Here is a 21,901-nt window from a genome sequence, read left to right on the forward strand (position 1 = left end):
GCTAGTGTGAAGAAGACATAATTTATTATTCTTACTGATGAATCTTTTAATTATGTGAAAGAAGGGACAACCGAAGTTGCACATTGTGCAAGGGCACATCATTGCAATGTGCGCATTCTGAAGGCAACCCACCTTGTGCACTGCACTAGGGGACTGTGCCACAGCTGGCGGCAGGCTTCACTCTCGCTGCCACCACTGCTCTAGGGGACCGTGCCACAGCCGGCGGCAGGCTTCACTCTCGCTGCCACCACGGTGCCTGCGCTCAGTACACTAGTCAGTATATTCTAGGCAGTATAGTACTGGGGTGGTTGCAGCACCTCACATGTTGGTGATTGCTCATAGGTACAATGAGATGCTCAACGATAAACATTGTTTTAAATGATAAATGTTTTAAAAGAGAAGCTTTCCTTGCCTACTATCCCGGGTTTCACATGGCTGCTGTGTGCTGTTGGGTTGGTCGCTATCCCGGCAGGTATATTTGTTTGTAGTAATAAAGAAAAGAGGCAGGTGCACAGATGCAAATGGGTGTGCATTTACAGGAGATAGAAATGGTGCCCAAGCAGCAGCCGCAGTCTTTGTCCTCCTTTCTTCAAGACACCTTCATTGTTCTCTTCCCCACAACATCACCCTCCCGGAGGGGTAGCTCTGTCTCAGTGCAGGCTATGGAGCATTAGTTAAGTCAGGTACATAGGGCTTGAGCCTGGCAACATGAAAAACATCGCTGCTTATGTCGGGAGGCATTGAAGACTCGCCTACCAGTGCAGTCTTTTACGCCACATTAGTGGGTTGGCGCAAGATTTTGTACGGACCAGAGTAACGCGATACAAGTTTTTTGTACAATTCAACACAACGTGAAGGTGTCCCGAGGAGCACAAGATCACCAGGGGAAGTGGGCTTCTCAGTGCCGGCGGTCATAACGGCACTTTTGGGAACTTTGCGAAGTGGTAATGTGATCACGAGGGATTTGTCGGGACTGGGCGGCCAAGGCCATAGCATCACAGGAGTAAACGGTTGGGGTCTGTAATTCGTAGGGAAGTAACATGTCCATGGGTAATAATGCAGGGTCACATGTAAACAAAAAGTAGAATGGTGAAAATCTGGGGGTGTCATGACGAGACAAATTATAAACAAAGGTGATGTATGGCAGAGCAGCGTCCCAGTCATGGTGATTGTTGGAAACATACATGGCAAGCATTTCAGTTAGCATGTAGTTAAGGCATTCGGTAAGGCCATTCGTTTGAGGGTGGTACATGGTAGCGACTTTGTGCTTGGTAGCGCAGCAGCGGAGCATATCATCGACAACCTTCGATAGGAAGTAATGGTCACAAACCATAACTGGCGAGGGCACCGCGGTGCGGGGTTACATTGTGGAGCAGAAAGTCAGTGACATCTATTGCTCAGCTGGTGGGGATTGCTCATGTGATTACATGTATTGTTGCATAATCTGTTGCCACTGCAATCCGCTTGTTTCCTCTCCGGTAGAAATAGGAAAAGGGTCGAGCAGATTGAGCCCCACACGGAAAAATGGCGCCATGGGGACATCAATACATTGAAGACCAGCAGGAGGTAATCCAGGTGCCTTCCGGTGCTGACACAGACTGCAAGCAGTAACGTAACGGTGCACAGAGTGACAAATTCCGGGCCAGAAGAAGCGGCGTCTCACACGGTCATATGTACAAGTGACACCCAGGTGCCCCGCGATAGGAGCGTCATGTAACTGTTGGAGCACAGTGAGTCGGAGGTGCCGTGCCGTGGAATGACTAGCAGGAGCTCGGGGCCATCATGGTGGACGCTATGACAATATAAAGTCCCATCATGCAGGGTGAACATCCGGAAGGAAGGATCACTGGGTGCGGAAGTTCGGTCCATCACGGTGCGAAGGACAGGATCGCGGCATTGTTCGTAACCAATATGGAGCAAGTCGGAGATGGACAGAATGCAAATGTCCAAGTTAGCATCTGTGACGTCCGGCGGATCCACAGGATGGGGGGACAGGCAGTCAGCATCTTGATGCAGACGTCCTGATTTATACGCGATGGAGAAGGTATATTCTTGCAGACGTAAGGTACAATGAGCGAGGCGTCCTGTTTGGTCCTTCAAAGGGTAGAGCCAACAAAGGGCATGGTGATCAATTATGATGCAGAAACTATGACTGAACACGTATAGTCAAAATTTTGCGACCACCCATACGAGCGCTTGGCATTCACACTCAGTGATTGAGTAATTTCATTGGGCGCAGAAAGAAGGTGGCTGGTGTAAGCGATGACAGTCTTGACACTGTTGATGCTGGCTGAGCACAGTGCCTATGCCATGACCACTCATGTCTGTGCGGACTTCAGTGGGAGCCGACGGGTCAAAATGAGACAGAATTGGAAAAGTTGTCAGCCGCTCAATAAAGGTAGCAAAGGCTTGGGCATGCTGCGGTTCCCAAGAAAATAGTGCACCTTTCTTGAGAAGGTCGGTGAGCAGACGAGTGACATCGGCAAATCCTTTAACAAAACTGCGGAAATATGAACATAATTCCATAAAACTTTGGACATCTCTTGCTGAACATAGAACAGGAAAGTTGTGCACAGCGCGAACTTTCTCTGGGTCAGGTTGTATTACCGCAGCATTTATGAGATGTCCATGCACAGTAATTTCGCAGCGGCCAAAATGGGACTTTGATGAGTTCAGCTGAAGGCCTGCACCGTGAAAGATAGAGAGGACAGTATCGAGGCACTGAAGGTGACTCTTAAAGGTCGTTGAAAACACAATTACATTGTCAAGATAACAAATACATGTTGACCACTTCAAACTGTGTCGAAGAGAGTCCATCATGCGCTTGAATGTAGCTGGGGCATTGCATAAACCCAAGGGCATGATTTTGAATTGATAAAGGCTGTCTGGTGTAGTGAAGACGGTCTTCTCACACTCCATCTCATCTACACCAATCTGCCAATAGCCCGAATGGAGGTTAATTGACGAAAATATTGTGATCCGGGCGGACAATCAAGGGCATCATCTATGTGAAGTAGTAGGTACATATCTCTTTGTTATCTTGTTAAGGTGACGGTAGTCAACGCAAAAACGCCAATTGTTGTCCTTTTTCTTTACCAAGACAACTGGGGATGCCCACGGACTGCTCGAAGGCTCAATAATATCCTTGTCCATCAGCTTGTAGACCTCTTTCTGTACGATGGCCCATTCCACTGCAGAGACGTAATAAGGTCGCCTATGAATGGGGCTGTGATGGGTGACTGCAGATGTCTGTCCGAGAGGGCGGTCATCCAGGTAAAGGTATCTTTATAAGGGGAGAGAAGGCGAGGAAGAGCTTTTGTTTGCTCAGAAGGAAGATCTGGAGCGATCATTTTACATATTTCCTCAGTCAGTGAAGACGAAAGAATGGACAGTAGGGGCCTACTGGTGCTGGTGCTTCAGGGGTCAAGAAATAAATTGGGAATTCTTCTATAGGCATGATATGTGCCAAGGCAATGCCATGGGGTAGAATGTGTGTTGAAAATCCTAAGTTGAGGATGGGTAGGCAAGTACCGTTCTTGAGGACTCGGATGATAGTGTTTGGGAGCACAATGCTGCATGAGTGATGGGGGATACAATGTACTCGTCATCAGGAATGAGAGGGCAAATGGTCATGAGGACATTTGTAGTGGTCTGTAGAGACAGATGGGTGAACTTTGCAGAACATAAGCGGTGTGCTGTAATAGAAGTGGCATCGGTAGGAAACAGCAGATCCAAATGTACAATACCAGAGCAACAGTCAATTTGGGTGGTATGTTTCGAAAGAAAGTCAAGGCCGAGAATGAGGTCACGCGGGCATTGCTCGAAGACAATAAATAAAACAATAGTGTCGTGGTATCCAGTGGTCGCACATGCTGTGCATATTCCGATGACAGGTGAAGTGCTGCTGTTGGCGACTCGTATTGCACAGGGCACGGCTGGTGTCAGAACTTTCCAGAGTCTTCGGCGAAGAGTGGCACTCGTAACTGAGAGCTGCACTCCTGTGTTAACGAGAGATGTGAAGGGAACACCATCTACTTCAACGTCCAGCAGGCTTCAACATGTAGACAGGGACAAAAGAGGATTTGTAGGGTGGGTAGTAGTTGCAGTGTCATTTCTGGGAGCTGCTCCACCTAGTTTTGCAAAGTGTAGTGACCGGTTGCAGATGGGGACGAAGAGTGGCGAATGAGAGGCGAACAGCACCATCGACCTTGCGGAGATGGGGAGCGGCTGGGTTTCGGTGGAACACTGTCGCCGTTAGAGTTCTGAGGCGTTGTGTAAAATGTAAAACGAGAAGGTACGAGGGCCTGGTGCTTGACAGTAGTAGCTCTGGGATGGCCATCGAGGAGACGACGACCAGCGGCTGGGGCAGTGACGGGCAATATTTCCAATTCGGAGCAATGAAAACATATGGGCTTCTCATCCTCTGTTCGCCAATCAGCCAGGTTATGACAGGGCGGAGGTAGCTTTGTGTCTGGGAGCAAGCAGCCAGAGGTACCTGATAAGTGTTGGACGAGCGAACCGGGCAGAGAGATAGAAGCCCAAAACTTGCTATCCCCTCACGAACAATCGCTTGTATCAGTGCGATGGAGTGCAGGCTGTCCTGTAGGTCAGACCAAACTGGAGCCAGAGACATGGCCTCCAGTTGGGGCAAATAATGCGTGTTATGTTGTGCGACTCCAGCACTGGCGTTAACCATGGTGGTTCTTCGCACGTAGATGTCACAGCAGTATTGGGAAGTCTGTCAAACGTTTGTGCGATTCAGTGACTCTTCACTTGTTCAATGCGTCGACACTCTTTGATAATTGCATCCACCGCCGCGCAGTTCCTGTATATGAGAAAGTTGAAGGCATCATCTGCTATGCCTTTTAAGATATAGCCAACCTTGTCTGCCTCTGTCACATTGTTGACCTTGTGGCAGAGGGCTAGCACATTTTGTATGTAAGCAACAAGATTCCGTTGACGTTTGAGCGTGGCATCTAAGCTCCCTTTTCGCTGCCAACTGACAAATTTTGAAAGGTCGGCCAGTCAGGTCTTGCAGTTTCTTTTTACAGACATCCCAGCTGGTTAGGTTAACTTCATGCGTCTCATACCACTTCTGCGCGGCTCCTCGAATATAGAATATGAGGTTTGCTAGCATCACCGTCTGATCCCACTGTTGTGGTTGCAGACTTGCTCGTACGTATCAAGCCAGTCCTCGATGTCAGAACCATCCATGCCACAAAATGTTCCCAGGTCTCGTGGATGGGCCAGGATGACCGTAGGCACAGACTGCTGAGACGTTGTTGCTTCGTCGGCCATTGTGGCAGCAGGTAGGTGATGTCCGCTGCAAACTTTCGTGCTTGTACCCCGCAACTCCACCAAGATGATACGGGAAAGAGGCAGGCATACAGATGCAAACGGGTGTGTATTTACAGGAGATAAAAATGGCACCCAAGCAGCAGCCACAGTCTTTGTCCTTCTTTCCTCGAGACACCTTCATTGTTCTCTTCCCCGCAACAAACATTATATGAAACTACCAACTAAGTGGCTTGTACAACCCCTGTATGCTGACCAAGTATGCAGATAATAATTATATTATTGTATGATTTCCAGCATAAAACTTTTACATAAACATCTTTATAATGACTGGCTCGGGACCTCCAAAAGTATTTTGTTGTGCAGGTTGCAATGTTGTAAAGGTCGCACACTGTCCTGCTCACTCTAGAGCAGGCTAAGCATATTCAACAAAAGAAAACCCTTGTTTAACGTGAATTCGAGAGAGACTTCATGAAATTTCACTGATTTTTTATGCACACTTCGTCTGAGAGAATGTGTGTGCAGCAAACAGATCTAAAAACAGTGACTGCAGTCAACCTTATTGCACTGAGGTTCACAGCATGCTGTGCGATGAAACTTAGGAGCTACGCAAAGTAAAGCTGCAGATCCCTGAATGCTGCTATCACCCTCCTTGCTGTCAGAATGCTTTGTTTGCTTACAGGATCTTCATCACTGTTGCCTTCATTGGCTTTTGTGCCATTTATGCTCTAGCTAGGTTTTAAGATGTCATTGGTTGTCGGTTACAATTAGATCATCACATAGTCATCAATTGTGACATATTTGTCAGCTGGCTCACCCACTGATGCTCTGAAGCAAGCAGTGTATGAATTGAGCAGTTCCTGGAGTAGTGAAGCAGGGCTGCTTGTGACATCTGCATGCTTTTTGATGGCGTTGCTAGCACTACCGATAGTGCTAGTGCAGAGTGCACTTTGGTGATGTCTGCGGAGGTCAGTGGTTGCCCTGGTATGTGACTGAGCATGTGTTGGCGGGCTAGTTGGTTAAGCATGATTGCAAAGACGGCGCCGAATAAAACAACACACGAAGAAGGGGGACACGAGACAGCACGTAGGCGCACTAACAACTGAGTGTTTTATTTCTTGACATAGTAATATATAGCTGCTGTCAAGGATCAAAACAACAAGAATAAACAGGGCAGTCATCTGCATCGCACAAGGAAGCCAAGATACAGAATAACATTTAAGTGTCACTCTCAAGATACGCCAGTTCCTTTGTCGAAAGCGAAACTGAGGCTTCACTGATACAATCAACACCGCACTTTTTTATCTCAAGCGCTTCCAATATCTCCCTTGTAAGTTGATGGTCAGCTCTGTACAGAACACTGGTTCTATCGAAATCTGGGATGCACTTGTGAGCCTTACAATGCGCACTTATATGACCGGAGAGCTGGTTTTCCATCTTATATCTATGCTCATGTAATCTGTCATTCAGACATCTGCCCGTTTGGCCTACATATGATGAACCGCACGACAAGGGGACCAAATGAACTACTTTCTGAACACATCCGACATGTTTCTGCCACCTGCCGTGGTTGCTCAGTGGCTATGGTGTTGGGCTGCTGAGCACGAGGTCGCGGGATCGAATCCCGGCCACGGCGGCCGCATTTCGATGGGGGCGAAATGCGAAAACACCCGTGTGCTTAGATTTAGGTGCACGTTAAAGAACCCCAGGTGGTCAAAATTTCCGGAGGCCTCCACTACGGCGTGCCTCATAATCAGAAAGTGGTTTTGGCACGTAAAACCCCAAATATTATTATTATTATTATGTTTCTGCCCATGTTTTTTTGAGCACGCCTGTTTGTTTTCCCGATTTCCTGCGTTCACTTTCGCACACATCAAACCAAGACGTTTCGGAGCGGAAAATATAACACGAACACCAGCTCGTGTACCTACTTTTTTGAGATTGTGAGATATGCCCGTGAACATATGGAATAATGGCGCACCTGGTTTCAGAAGGGCCTGCTCGACCCTGGTTTACAGCGCTAGGTTGCTTGAGCTGTTTGAGCATTTCTTCCTCAACAGATACGATCACATGGTGAGGATAACTTGCCCCATTGAGGCGGCTGACCTGACAATGAAAACTGCTTTGCAGCTGATGCACGCATGACTTGTTAAGTGTGTTGGTTAAACATGATTGAATGATGCCTCGTTTTATTACTTTTGAATGAGCTGAATGGTAGGAGAGGATAGGTTTGCTAGCCCTTGGCTTGAACTGCCAGCACACATGACACGATGAAAAAGTGAACTCTAAATCTAAAAATGTTAAACAGTTATCAGCCGGAAGCTCATGGGTCAGGGTTAGAGGATGCAAGGCTGTTTTAAACTCTGTCAATACTAATGATGACTGGGTCTCCAGTTCTGGACTGTCACAATCTAAGAACACTAAAAAATCATCGACAAATCTAAAGATCTGCATAATATTTGTCCCCGATATGCACTGCTTTAACAGGTTGTCTTTTGAAGCTAAAAAGATGTCACTTAAAACAGGGGCTATACACGAACCTATACAGACACCCTCTTTCTGTAGAAAGACGTCGTCGTTCCATTTTATGTGCGTGGACTTCAGGTAAACGGACAGCAGTTCCAAAAAGGAACCTACTGCTATGCCAGAGGCATTCTGGAAAGCAATTGCTCCAAATTTATCGATGCAATCATTGACGCTTTCCATCAAATCATTTTGCGGTATCGAGTAATACAAGTCTTTTATGTCAAAAGAGAAGGCGGATAGCATTTTGTTCTCATTCTGTGCCATGTATTTTACGACGCTTTCCGAATTCTTCATGCGAAATGGGTCATCAATGGGTAGTCTACTCAAATTTTGCCTTGATGAGTTGAGCCTTGATGTATTCTTCACGGCAAAAACTCATAAATATAACTGCCCCTTCCACGTCATAGTCTCAGAAAATGGGTCATGGCAAAAACAGGTCTCCTTGTTTCTCCAGCAAAATTTGAGTAGACTGCCTGTTCTTTTGTTTGACTGAAGTCCCGCGTTGCCCTTATTCTTATTGGAGATTATCTTGATGAATATCTTATATAACACTGGAAGTAAGTTAGTGGGCCTATAAGCTCACAGTAACGCTGTGAAGTGCGCAGAGGGGAGGAAGGGTGGGGGGGGGCAGGTTGTTGCATGTCTCCTTTGCTGCCGTGGCTGTGACTGCATATGGCTTAGCTCATACGCAGACTACGCTCCCTGTTTTAGAAGTGATCTGCTGCGTTTGCAGACTGGGCAAGCTAAGATGGCGTGGCATTGTGCGCTGCCTCCCTGTGCATTTAGCACTGGAGGTTTCGTAGTCTCGATTGCCAGGCATGCGTTCAAGTGAGAGGCAGATGAAGCATTCGCTCCCCACTGCTTGGACTCCTTATGATAGCGTAGTCCCACTGCAGGTGACACTATCTGTTGCGAGGCCAGAGTGGATGCAAAAGCGTCGCTAGCTTCTCTTCATACCACCTGATGTGAAGATATTACTGACGCGACATTAAACTATATGTTACGTTGCTGACTCTCCAGTTCAATTAAACAATTTTTTTTTCTCATTCAAATTTGCATTTTCCTATAGCCCGAGCCCCTTCCGTGTAAGAAAAATCCATCGGCGACCGTACTTAGTTGCTTAAAAGACAGAATTTCAATATAACGAAATTTGAATCTAATGAAGGAAATTGCCAATTTTACTGACTACATTAAATCAAGGTTTAATTGTAGTTTTGGGTAATCAGCTAATAAAACACAACAAAAAAGTACTGCAGTTTGTGGAAGACTAGAAACAGAACACTGTAGGCACCATACTTACATCTTGTACCCTTTTTATAGCTTGGTTCTTGTTAACTAGGACACCCTGTATTTTGCCAGCACTACAATATGGAGAACTTCTTGCTGGCCAAGTTGGTACTTGCTGTGAGACATAATTTCTGCTAAAAGAATGCACACAAACCACAGACTCAGAAGAACTGCTGTTTGTGTCATCATGGCTGTTTTTCTTTCAGCAGTCATGATGACATAAATGGTAGTTTTTCTTTCATCTGTGGTTTGTGTTAATTCTGTTCGGGGCAATTATGTCTCGCTAGAATACTGAGAAGGCGCTGTGGCACTAGGACAGATGCATGTGCCATGTCCAAATGGTGTGTAATTGGCCATTGGTCACTTGCAATTACCGTTTATGAAAGATGTTGAATAGTAATAGTGATAAAGGTAATCTTTTCACTAATATTTTTCTATGTAAAATATTTTTAGTGCACTTGGCATGAAAAGGGTCATTGCATATCAACTTCTGCCATGTGCTGACTGCCTTCTCCTCCTGTCCATCATTTGAACTGTATTCAAATATGTGTTACTGAGCCCTCATAGGAGAATACCGGTCATGCTCCACCTATGATCACATCTGGAATTTGTACCGTATGAATTTGCATGCCACTCATTTCGGAGGCCTTGGTATTGGCACAGTGGTATTGTTGATCTATGTATGACACTACCACCCATCAGAGATGAGATTTCCCTACTTTTGCTTCAGCCAAGGGCATTGCTTAGCAGCGATGTATAAAGAAAACCATCCAGCAGTCGCAATGCTACTCTTGTATAATAGTTAGCAATAAAAGGGGTGGCAGATTTGAAAAGTTGAAGGAAAGCATAGGCAGCTTATCAAGTGAAATTGTGGACACTCTGCTCCAACTATATTTGGCTCAAATGTTCATGAAAGTAGTACCTAACAAGTAAGCAAGTTTATTTACTATGTAAAAAATGCTTTGTATGTGCTTCACTTCATAGTATGCTTCACTTCATAGTATGCAAGGGCCAGATAGTGCAGCAACATTTTATGGCCTGTGTGTGACTCATTTGCACTGTTAGTACGGTTGGACAAACCAGGATGGCTAGCTTTACTGTACTATGTCTTCTTTGCTCTCTGATTTCACCTTCACCTTACTGTTGTCTAGGGTTCATGGAGGCCCTGGTTGCTGAGGGGACGCTGGGTTCTTCACCTGAGCCATGTGCCATAGGAGTGACAGCACCAGGTGGCAGCACCACCAAGCGCAGCTGGCAACAGCTGCGGCAGGCTGTGCGACAGACCCGCTGTCGCTTGTACGGCCTTGCCTCACGCCTTCCCAGCAGTGTTGTCTTTGGCAAGGGCCGCCTCTACTTCCTCAGCCCGCTGACTGAGGGACGGGAGAGCAGCCTTCACTATGTCGACCTGCCTCCGCTCCAAGCTCAGGGCGGCAGCACCGAGGCCACTGGCCTGGTTGGGTGAGAACCAAGATGGCCGAAGGCGCTGCTCAAGGCTGTGTTCTAAGTTTTATGGGCTGAGTGACAAGTCTGTTTAACAGTTGTGTGAGATTATTGGAAGGAACTTGGGCATGTTGGTACATGATCTTTGTACTGAGCAGTGCAGGTTGAACAACACAGTGCACTTGTGTTGTTGTTTGTTCTTCTTGTGTTAGTCTCTATCCTGCACTTCTCAATACAAATTATGAGATCAGCTTGCTTTAAATGCATGGTAAGAAAGCTTAAAATTGAGCAGCTCTATTTGGTGCACCTGGTGACAGTTGCAGATGCTTTTGGTGACTGGGAGCCATCATGCTCTACAATAATCTGGCAGCTAAAGGTAACCCCTTTGGCAGAGTGCCTTTTAAAACCTGTTGGTTCACTATGTTACAAAAGTATGAAGCAGTGCTCAAGAGACTTGGCAATTTGCAACAATGCTTTAAAAAAAATATGTATAGCCTATATCAGAAATCTTACTTCCTACAGTCACTAAATATTAGGTTTTTCATTTAAATGCAACAAACTTTATCAAATAACAGAAAGCTTTAGCTCGAGGGGCTCCTATCGGAATGCATGGGAATGGAGAAATCTTTTTTTATTCAAACACTTCACCGAATTTGATGTTCGTTGCATTTAAAAGAAAAATTTTAGATATGGTTGCTATAGCAACCGGACTTCTGGTAGAGGTCTTCAATTCTTTTTTCAAGGATTGTGTAATATTGCCAAATTAAAATGAAAGAAAGAAACTCGTGTTTAAAGTTTACAGCTCTGTAACTCAGCAATAAGAAATGATACCACAATTCTGTAACCGTCATTTGAAGTAGTAATGAACAGGTTACAGAGGTTCCTTCTATAACTAGCAATGAAGTTAGAAGGGCCTTGCAAGACATGAAATGGGGAAAATCGGCAGGAGAAGATGGAATAACAGTCAATGTAATCAAAGATGGGGGAGACATAATGCATGAAAAACTGGCGGCCCTTTATACGAACTGTCTATCGACTTCAAGGGACCCGGAGAACTGGAAGGACGCCAATGTTAAACAACTGATCCACAAAAAGGGAAACATTAAAGAATTGAAATATTACAGTCCCATTAGCGTACTCCCACTATTATATTGCCATACACTTGTGCCACGCACTTGGGTCACTTGCTCCCAGAAGGAGGCGAGGATGTGCTAGTTCACGAGCTCGCACCTTGGTCTTTTTTCATTGCTGCACCGCATCTTCGACGACTCGGACTTTAACGGCCTCTTTTAGAAGGTGCCTGTCAATTAAACGTGACATTTTTTTTGGTGAAGGTGCGGGGTATTGGGGGCAGCTCCACCACTGGAAAAGCTGGCGCCACCGTTGGTGTGACGTGGCATGAGGGATCATGTGGACACAGTGGCCGCGTCAGCTGCTTTGGAAGCACCGAAGTGAACTGAAAAGGAAAGTTTAAAGTCCCACCTGAGCTGTAGTTCTGATTAAGGGGTGAGGTTTCCCTGCCTTGGGTATCTGCTTGACAACATTTGAAAGCACTATAATATGTAGTGGCTGCTTTTGGAGGCGTGCAGCACGGTAGGCTACTGCTCGGTACCACAGTGCCAGACGTATGCAACTGAACCTGGTGTCAGCCTTGTTGACACGTGGAGGCAGGACAAGGAGCTGCGTGAGGCTTGGCTCACGAAACTTAGAACCAGCAAACAGCCATCGGCTACAACTCAGGTATGCAGCAAGCACAGACGCGAGGAAGATTTTTGCTACGGTGTCGGGACTGCGATGTTCAGTGAGTAGCAGAAAATGCAGGCTCAGACGTTCACCCGCGCTCGCTGCCTGGCTAATGTCATGATGTTTTATTTGGTCTATGAACTTGTTTATGCTAGATTCTGGCAAGTTCACTGGAATGGAAAGGGAGTGGTAAGAAGCACATAATAAAAAAATGTGGCACATGGTGATGTTTATGTTATGAATTGATGTACTGGATTACGAAAAAGAAGCAGGGGGGGGAATCGCATCCTGAGAAGACCGATAAACATACAGTGCAATGTAACTTAAGAAATAATATTAAAACATCCAAGAATTAAAAACAAAAAATTGAATCATCGCAATGGCATATCACAGTCGCCGTAGGCGTCGAAGTCTGTAAAGAAATTATTTTTTGAACAGCTCTGATAGCGTCCACACAACAATCATTGTTTGTGTACTGTCAGATGCTCATATTCTGTGGCCTAAAGCTAATGGCATCGTGCAAAAATGCGCTCGCAGCGAAAGCAAAACATTGTGCGCAGACATGTGTGCAGATGCGCAGTCAGTGACTGCGAACCCGTGCAATCGCCGCATTGAGGCTTCATTCTGTTATGCTCCATTCGGTTATACAGACAGCCCACTATAAGAACATATTTCACATAGTTTGCTCTCGGTGTTTGCCAACCTTTCATGCAAGAAGCTGGTTCTGCAGACGCCATCGCGGCAACCGCACGTAGTGGCGTTCACTGTATGTATTTGGTAAAGAGAGAGCGTCTGTAAATGATTCTGTGCTTTCAGTTTGCCCAAGATTGTTATTTTGGCAGTAAAAAACTTCCCTTGTTTCGAGAGTACTTACAGAAATGTCCAGGAAGGCTGCCGCGTGGTGTTTTTATTGAGCGCCGGAAGCCAAACCTATGAAGGAGCAAGCCGCATTATCCCTCATACTATATAAGGGAGGCACTTCCGACAGACGGTGACTCAGTAAGTCCTTGCTCACCATTTTCGACCCATGCAACAGACCCCTCCCAGCAGCAGGAACGCTAGACCGATACCGGAGCTCATGCCAGTACGCTGCGCCAGCCAGAGAATCCAGGAATTGGCCCCTGAGTTTGAGCCTTCACCTGAGAGGACAACGACAACGCCAGCAGGTATAGATGCTATCCTGTGACAGCTGCTCCGGTACCTCCTCATTGCACGCTGCAAAAACCGCACGTGCCAAGTGCCTTCCGTGGTGACATTCTTGAAAACGTGGAAGACTGGCTGGTGGACTTCGAGCGCATAGTGAAGTTCAGTGGATGGGATGACGAATCAAAGCTCTGAAATGTCTACTTCAGCCTTTTGAATGGTGCTCGCACGTGGTTCCAGCACCACGAAGATGTCCTGACATCATGGCGTGAGTTCTGTCGCAGCCTCTTGGACACCTACGCCAGCTCCCTTCACTGGGAACGAGCAGAATGGACCCTCCTGTCTCGCATTCAGAAACCTAATGAGAGTGTGGCTATGTACATAAAAACGTTGCAGAGTTTCTCACTGAAGCCTTCACCATGGAGAAGGCTCTGCACCAACGCTCACACCAGTATGATCGGCAAGTGAATCTCTCCTCTGCTACCAGTGGCCTAGGAGCTCTCATGACTTACGTTGAGTCGCTTCGCGAGATTATTTGATCGGTAGTCTGCGACGAGCTGCAACAGCTGCATCAGCTGCGGCAGCCTTCAGCCAACTTCGTAGCTAGCATCGTGCGTGACGCAAGCACTCGGCAGACCACGTTACAAAGCAGCACTTCTGGCCCCTCCACCACTTCAGGCGTTCATAATTTCAAGTGCACCTTGACGCACAACTTATGCTTATGTTTTAAGAGGCACTGTCCTGTCGTCGGCGACACCTCCTACCGTGAGCGAATACCAGCGAGTGGCTTATGCCAGCTCTTTCAGGCATCCTGTCCCTGCACCAGCGCCGCTACCTGCTGTCACCCCGTATGCCATGCTTCAGTCAGCGCAGGCGCTTCCTTATTTTGGAGAGGCTCGACCGACGACCACTCTGTTATCACTGTGGTGAGGCGGGTCATGTCTACTGAGAATGCCGGTACTGCTGTCTTGGACTCCAGGGCTTTCGTATTAATTCACCCCAGCTCTGTTTTGGACAATGGCCACCTGAGATCGAATATTTTATTGCCCGACAGCGCGTGCCACGGTCATCAAGGCACCTTTCACGATCGCCGTCACCACGACCATCCTATTCAAGAGGTACAAGTCAGATGTCACAAGGGTGATCTCCGAGCCCTCACCTGGAAAACTAACGTCAGTGACCTTTCGAGGCTGCTGACACTTGACGTGCGGAAGACATCCATTCGACGCGACCTCAGACTGACGGAGACTTGACGACACCGGTGTCTCAGGCTGGAGACAACCTTTCAGTGAACATACCTGTGCTGATTGACGTTCAAAATGTTGCTGCTTTAATAGACACTGGTGCTGACTACTCAATTATCAGCGGAAAACTGGCAAGCTTGTTTGAAGACAGTTGTTACACCTTGGACAGTTATGCACGTATGGACAGTTGGTGGACATGTCGTCAAACCACTTGGTGTGTGCACGTCTCAGGTGCAAATTTAAAATTATATGTTTGCTTGTTCTCCAAGAATGCTCCCATGAATTAATACTTGGAATAGACTTTCTTCGAGAATGTGGCGCCATCATCGACCTCTGCCGACGCTGTATTTCATTCTATACAAAGAAAGCGATGACACAAGACGCCTGCTGGCATACAGCTGCTCTTCAAATTTCCAACGACAGCGTCACAATACCGCCTCGTGCTAGTCTAATCATTCTGGTAACATCCAAGAGCACATGCAAAGGCGAAGTACTCGCAGAGTACAATGTATTCCTTCTACTTACGCTCGGAATTAGCAAGGCTTGAGGAATCATTTACGTTTGGGATGGCCAAGCTGACGGCTTGATCACTAACTTCACAAATGAGCACAGACATGTCTTCCATGACACTGCCGTTGTTTACGCTGAAGCCTTGGAGGACGTCATTGAGTGTTTCTCTTGTGGAAAAAGTGGCAGAGATGAATGTGCCACAAATATCGACATCAACAACGAGTTGTCGGAGGACAATAAGAAGGCACTGAGAGGACTGTTTTGTGAATTCAAGGATTGCTTCACTCGATCGTCTAAAGTCAGACGCCAATCACGCAGCACAGCATAATTACTTACAATGATGCACATCCTATTCAGTAACAGCCGTATCATGTTTCGCAGAAAGATTGCGAAGCAATTCAACAAGTCAAGGAGATGATTGATGATGGCGTTATTCAACCTTCATACAGTCTGTGGTTCTCACCGGTTGACCTAGTAAAGAAGAAAGACGGCACTCTCTGCTTTTGTGTTGATTACTGAAAACTCAACGTCACAAGTAAAGACGTCTATCCGTTGCCGCACATAGATGACTCTCTTGACCGGCTAGGGCGAGCCAAGTATTTTTCCTCCCTTGACTTGAAAAGTGCGTATTGGCAGATTGAAGTTGACGAGCGTGACCGGGAGAAAACAGCCTTTGTCACTCCGGATGGACTTTACGAGTTTCAAGTACTTCCGTTTGGGTTGTGCTCTGCTCCGGCAACTTTCGAATGGATGGACACTGTGCTAGCCTACCTAAAATGGCAATCCTGTTTCATCTACCTGGATGATGTGGTCATATTTTCTGGCAGCTTCTCTGGAGATCTTCAGCGACTGCAGCAAGTGCTCGAGGCAGTACGATTGGCCAATGTCACCTTAAAGCCTCAGAAATCTCACTTCGGTTGTGAAAAACTGATGTTCCTTGAACATGTCGTGAGTGCAGAAGGCGTCTGTCCCAATCCCGAGAAAACTGCCGCTGTTGCTGCTTTCCCGACTCTTACCGACAAGAAAAGCATTCAACATTTCCTGGGACTGTGCGCATACTACCGGCGCTTTATACAAACTTTTTCTAAAATTGTCGAACCACTTACTCATCTCACTAAAGACAACACGCCATTCATCTGAAGCTTTAAACAGGAAGCGGCTTTCACTGAGCTTTGACACCGCCTGGCATCTCCCCATGTTCTTCGGCATTTCGATGAGGAAGCCGAAAATAAGTCTGGCTGTACACAAGACGATGCCGATACATTATTGCACGCGCCTCTTGAACCTGTCGATCAACGCACTGAAGATGACAGCGCTTTTCTCAGTGCCATAAGTGAGGCAGACGTATCTACATGGCAGCGGCCAGATTGTGAATCGCCACCTATCATTGAAGAGCTAGAAGGCTGCAACGTACGTCTGTCCTGACAAATTGCTTGTGGGTTGTCGTTGTTTTGTTTGCGACAGGGAATCTTATACAAGAAGAATTCTGCTGCCAGCAATAAAACCTATCTTTTGGTCTTATCAGCAGAGCTTTGTCATGAAATCCTGTTCGCATGCCACAACAAGCCTGCGTCTGGCCACTTGGGTTTCACTCAAACCCTTGCTAGGGAAAAGAAATCATACTAGTGGCCGAAACTCGCCTGTTGTGTTAAAAGACATGTCCAAGCCTGCCGTGAATGCCAGTGCCGAAAGTCACCCAATGTGAAACTCGTGGGATTGAAGAGTCCTATTGAGCTGTCTCGAGGGCTCTTCGAGCAAGTTGGCATGGACCTCCTGGGCCCATTTTCGTTGTCTACTTCCACAAACAAGTGGATCATCATCGCCACAGACTATTTAACCTGCGATGCTGAAACAAAGGCTCTTCCTAAAGGCACAGCTTCTGAGGTAAGACAGTTTCTGTACAGAACATCATACTATGTCATGGCGCCCCAACTTGTGTCATCACAGATCGAGGGGCGGTGTTTACGGCAAGGCTGCTTGAAGAAGTTTTTCGACTCAGTTACCCCATGCACTGAAAGACGACTTGACTGCCTATCATCCGCAAGCAAATGGCTTGATCGAAAGGCTTAACATAACGATGACCGACATGCTGTTGATGTGCATAGATGTGCAGCATAAGACGTGGGACGAGGTACTACCGTACATCACGTTTGCATACAATACCGCTACGCAAAAGACCACACACTTCACGCCGTTTTCTCTTGCTTACGGCCGTGAAGTTCAGACGATGTTAGATGCCATGTTACCATGTGACAATTCTGACAGTCTTGATGAAGACACCGAACGTTTTGTGCAGCGTGCCGAGGAAGCACACCAACTGGCTCGCGTGAGCATCACGAAACAGCAGTGTATTGATGCGCGGCACTACAACTTCCGTCACCAACAAGTTGACTCCCAACCTGGTGACTAAGTGTTAGCTTGGACCCCTGTCCACCATAAAGGCTTTTCGAAATCACTTCTTAGTCGGTACTTGGGCCCTTGCAAAGTGCTTTGGCGATTGAGTGGCCTCAGTTATGAAGTTCTTCAAGATGGCACCCAGCCAGCATGACACCGACAACTGCGGCCCGAGATTGTGCATGTTGTGCCGTTAAAACCATATCGCACTGCATAATAATCATAGTTTTTGGTCCATTGCATTTGTCCTGGGACAAGTCTTTCTGCCCGTGAACAATTTGTTTAGCATCGAGTCAATGCTCCTCCGGGAGGAGGGGTAATGCCATGCTCTTGGGCCCCTTGCCCCCAGAATAAGATGAGGACGCGCTAGCTCATGAGCTCACGCCTTGGTCTTTTGTCGGTGCTGCTCTGTCCCTTCGATGATTCGGACTTTAACGCCGTCTTTTAGAAGTCGCCTGTAACTTAAATGTGACAATATAAAAATATTCACCAAGGTATGATCTCCAATAGAATAATAAGGGCAACACTGGACTTCAGTCAACCAAGGGAACAGGCTGGTTTCAGGAAGGGATACTCTACAATGGATCACATCCATATCCTCAATCAGGTAATCAAGAAATCTGCATAGTACAATCAGCCTTTCTATATGGCTTTCATGACTACTAAAAGGCATTTGATTCAGTAGAGATACCAACAGTCATAAAGGCACTACGTAATCGAGGAGCACGGGACGCTTGCATCAATATTGTTACGCGTGAAGGAGACCGTTTATAACCCTTACGGATGAAGGGGACCGTTTACTTTAAGTCGCGAAGGTGAGCGCAAGAGCAGTCAGCTGGTTTATCAACTGAGCGTCGTTGTCTTCTTTCTTCTTCCACTCGGGACTGCAAACATGTTCACTGGTCTTCGTTTTCTTCATGCATAACATTCCTCTCGTCGCAGACGAAGCCCGCCGGGCGAGTCAATCCATGTGTCTTGACATGAACAATTTCAAGCGGGCGACATGGACCACTTGTGTCTTGGCAGCTCTTCTACCACTCACCGTGAGGCGAGCTATGTTATACGTGACTTCCGTGAGTCTGTTAATAATCACAAATGGTCCATCGTAGGTGGCCAAAAGCTTTTGGCATAACCCGCGTTTCCGTACTGGAGTCCACAGCCAGACTAAATCACCAGGGCGATAGGTTACCGGACGGTGGCGAATGTCGTAGCGTGCTTTTGATCTGTCCTGCGATGCCAAAGTGCGCAAACGAGCAATACGACGAGCTTCTTCGGCGAGGCAGAGAGTCTCGGCGACAGTGGGATTTTCGTGAGAAGGGGAAAACAGTGTCGATTGTGTACCGGGGTGGCCGTGCGTACAGCAGGAAGAAAGGGCTATAGCCGGTGGTCTCGTGCTTGGCGGTGTTGAACGCGTACGGGATAAAAGGCAGTACGTCATCCCAGTTCTTGTGGTCGGATGAAACGTACATAGATAGCATGTTTACAATTGTTCGGTTGGTACGCTCCGTAAGCCCATTCGTTTGTGGATGGTATGGTGTCGAGTGACGCAAGTGGGAATCACACAAACGAAGCAGCTCCTCTACAACGTCCGCTGTGAATTGTCATCCACGGTCGCTGATGATCACGCGGGGCGGACCATGTCACAGGATCACATATTGCAGCAGGAATGTTGAAACGTCAGTGGCAGTTGCGGAGGGCACGGCCGCCGTCTCGCAGTAGCGTGTGAGGTAGTCGACGCAAATAACTATCCAACGGTTTCCCTTGGCTGATTTCGGAAATGGGCCTACGAAGTCAATGCCCACTTGTTGGAAAGGCGTGCTTGGAGGTGGGATTGGCTGCAGAAGACCTGCTGGAGCAGTAGATGGCCGTTTGTGGCGCTGACACTGCATGCAGCTGGCCACATACGTCTCAACAGATTGTCGCATTCCAGGCCAATAAAAGCGTTCCTGAATCCGGTAGAGCGTCCTCGCCGAACCTAGATAGCCAAACGTAGGGTCGTCGTGCATAGCACTCAGAATCGCTGTGCGAAGGCTCTCCGGCACCACTAGGAGAAAACGTGCGCCAGTGCTGGAAAAGTTCTTCTTATATAGGAGTCCATCACGTACACAGAAATGGTTTGCCGTCGTTGAGGCGGTCGTAGCGGTGAAGAGTGGTGTTAATTTATCGTCTTTTCTCTGTTCGGTTTTGAAGCAGTCGAAGTCTGGAAAACGCGGCGACACAGAAGCCACGAGGTGATCGAAGTCGTCGGCGTCACAGTCCGTAATACTAAGTGGCATACGCGAGAGACAGTCCGCATCAGCGTGTCGTCGACCACTCTTATAAGAGACGGTGAAGCTGTATTCTTGCAGTCGGAGTGCCCAGCGCGTAAGGCGGCCACAAGGGTCACGAAGATTCACAAGCCAACAAAATGAGTGGTGGTCGGTGACCACTGTAAAGGGGCGTCCATACAGGTAAGAACAAAACCGCTGAACTGCAAATATTACCGCGAGGCATTCTTGTTCCGTCACAGTGTAATTCTGCTCGGGCCTACTTAATGAGCGGCTTGCATATGCGATCACGTGTTCGCGGTCACCGTAGCGTTGAACTAGGATGGCACCAATACCTATGCCACTGGCATCCGTATGGAGTTCTGTCGGAGCTGAAGGACTGAAGTGTTGAAGAACCGGTCGTGACGTCAGCAGGAACTTCAACTGACAAAAAGAAGAGTCGCACTCCGGAGTCCACTCAAAGGGGGTGTCCTTTCGTAGCAGGCATGTCAGCGGATACGCAACGTCGGCGAATTTAGGAGTAAATCAGCGGAAATAGGAACAAAGCCCCAGAAAACTACGGAGCTCCTTGACACAGCGTGGTGCACTGAACGCTTCAATGGCTGCTGTTTTCTGGGGATCAGGGCGGATGCCATTCTTGTCGACGAGGTGCCCAAGCACAAGGGTTTGGCGGTCTCCGAAGTGGCATTTCTTAGAGTTTAAAACTAGACCAGCGTTTCTGATGCAGTTCAGGACAATATCCAGACGCGAGTTGTGTTCGCTGAAGGTGCGGCCAAAGATGACGACGTCGTCGAGGCAGCACATGCAGATGTTCCACTTCAAGCCACGCAATACAGTGTCCATAAATCTCTCGAAAGTTGCCGGAGCGTTGCACAATCCAAATGGCATCACATTAAATTCGAAGAGCTCGTCAGGGGTTACAAAGACAGTCTTCTCCTTGTCGTCAGGATGCATCGGAATTTGCCAATGGCCGGATCGTAAATCTACTGAGGAAAAGTAAGAGGCGGAATGAAGGCAGTCTATTGCGTCATCAATACGTGGGAGTGGGTACACGTCCTTTTTTGTTACAGCATTCAAACGGCGATAGTCGACGCAAAATCTCCAAGATCCATCTTTTTTTTTAACAAGAATCACTGGAGCTGCCCACGGACTTGCTGACTCTTGTACGACTCCCTTTTTCATCATTTCGTGCACTTGTTCGTTGATAATCTGTCGCTCTGATAGTGAAACACGATATGGCTTTTGTCTAATCGGATTTGCCGAACCCGTGTTGATGGTATGGCGCGTTCGAGACGCAGAGATTGCAAGTATATTGTCCTTCTGGGCAAAGTCGAATACCGAAACGTGCTTCGAAAGCACACCCACTAGTGTTCGGCGTTCACTCGTGCTGAGCGATTTATTTACCATCGACAAAAGGGCCGTTTCCGAACTGTGGCCATCAGGTTCTTCCGGCACATCTGTAAGTTCAGCCACTGATAAGGACGCGTGTTCCCTGGCGAAGGCTAATTTCATGCCGTCTGATAGTATAACGGGCTCCTTATAACAGTTTACGGTCCATAAGCCAGTGCGTCCGCCTTTGATCGACACCACACAATGTGGCACCAACACATTCTTCTTCATACAGTTAAAGTGCACCGGTTCTATGGTAGCTTCGAAGCAGTCGAAATCCGCGCCGCAACAGACAATGGGAACGCAAACGGTAGATGATGCAGGTATGACCGTATCACCACAAACACACAGTGTAGTTTCACGATCTACAGGGTTCTCCAGGAGTCCTGATGGAATCCTACCACTTAAGAATACTTTTCCTGTGCGGCAGTCGACAGTAGCACCACACTCCCGCAAGAAGTCCATGCCGAGAATAACATCATGGGTCGACCGAGGAATAATTACAAACTCTGTCGTAATAACATGGCCTCCCAAAAATACGTCAGCACTACACACACCAATAGGTCGCAACGGCTCACCACTCACTCCACAAAACTTTGAATCTTCGTCCCATTTAAACAAAACCTTTCGCCCTAACACGTGTTTAAAAGAGACACTCATGAC

General features: G+C 47.3%; 1 protein-coding gene across 5 annotated transcripts in view; it reads left to right on the forward strand.

Annotated features, from left to right (window-relative positions):
* The window catches only part of LOC142582228 (dipeptidyl peptidase 9-like), a 155,207-nt gene that overhangs the window by 2,261 nt on the left and 131,045 nt on the right, over positions 1 to 21,901 (forward strand). For 2 of the 5 annotated variants that reach the window (XM_075691676.1, XM_075691679.1), the window contains exons 2-3: positions 5,233 to 5,309; positions 10,260 to 10,566. In XM_075691676.1, coding sequence (XP_075547791.1) covers positions 10,265 to 10,566 — 302 coding nt within the window. In that variant the 5' untranslated portion in view covers positions 5,233 to 5,309; positions 10,260 to 10,264. Of the gene's footprint in view, positions 1 to 5,167; positions 5,310 to 10,259; positions 10,567 to 21,901 lie in introns of all 5 variants that reach the window. The other 3 variants (XM_075691680.1, XM_075691681.1, XM_075691678.1) reach the window with 2 other exon arrangements.

This window comes from Dermacentor variabilis, chromosome 5, assembly GCF_050947875.1.
Source record: "Dermacentor variabilis isolate Ectoservices chromosome 5, ASM5094787v1, whole genome shotgun sequence".
NCBI lineage: Eukaryota > Metazoa > Arthropoda > Arachnida > Ixodida > Ixodidae > Dermacentor > Dermacentor variabilis.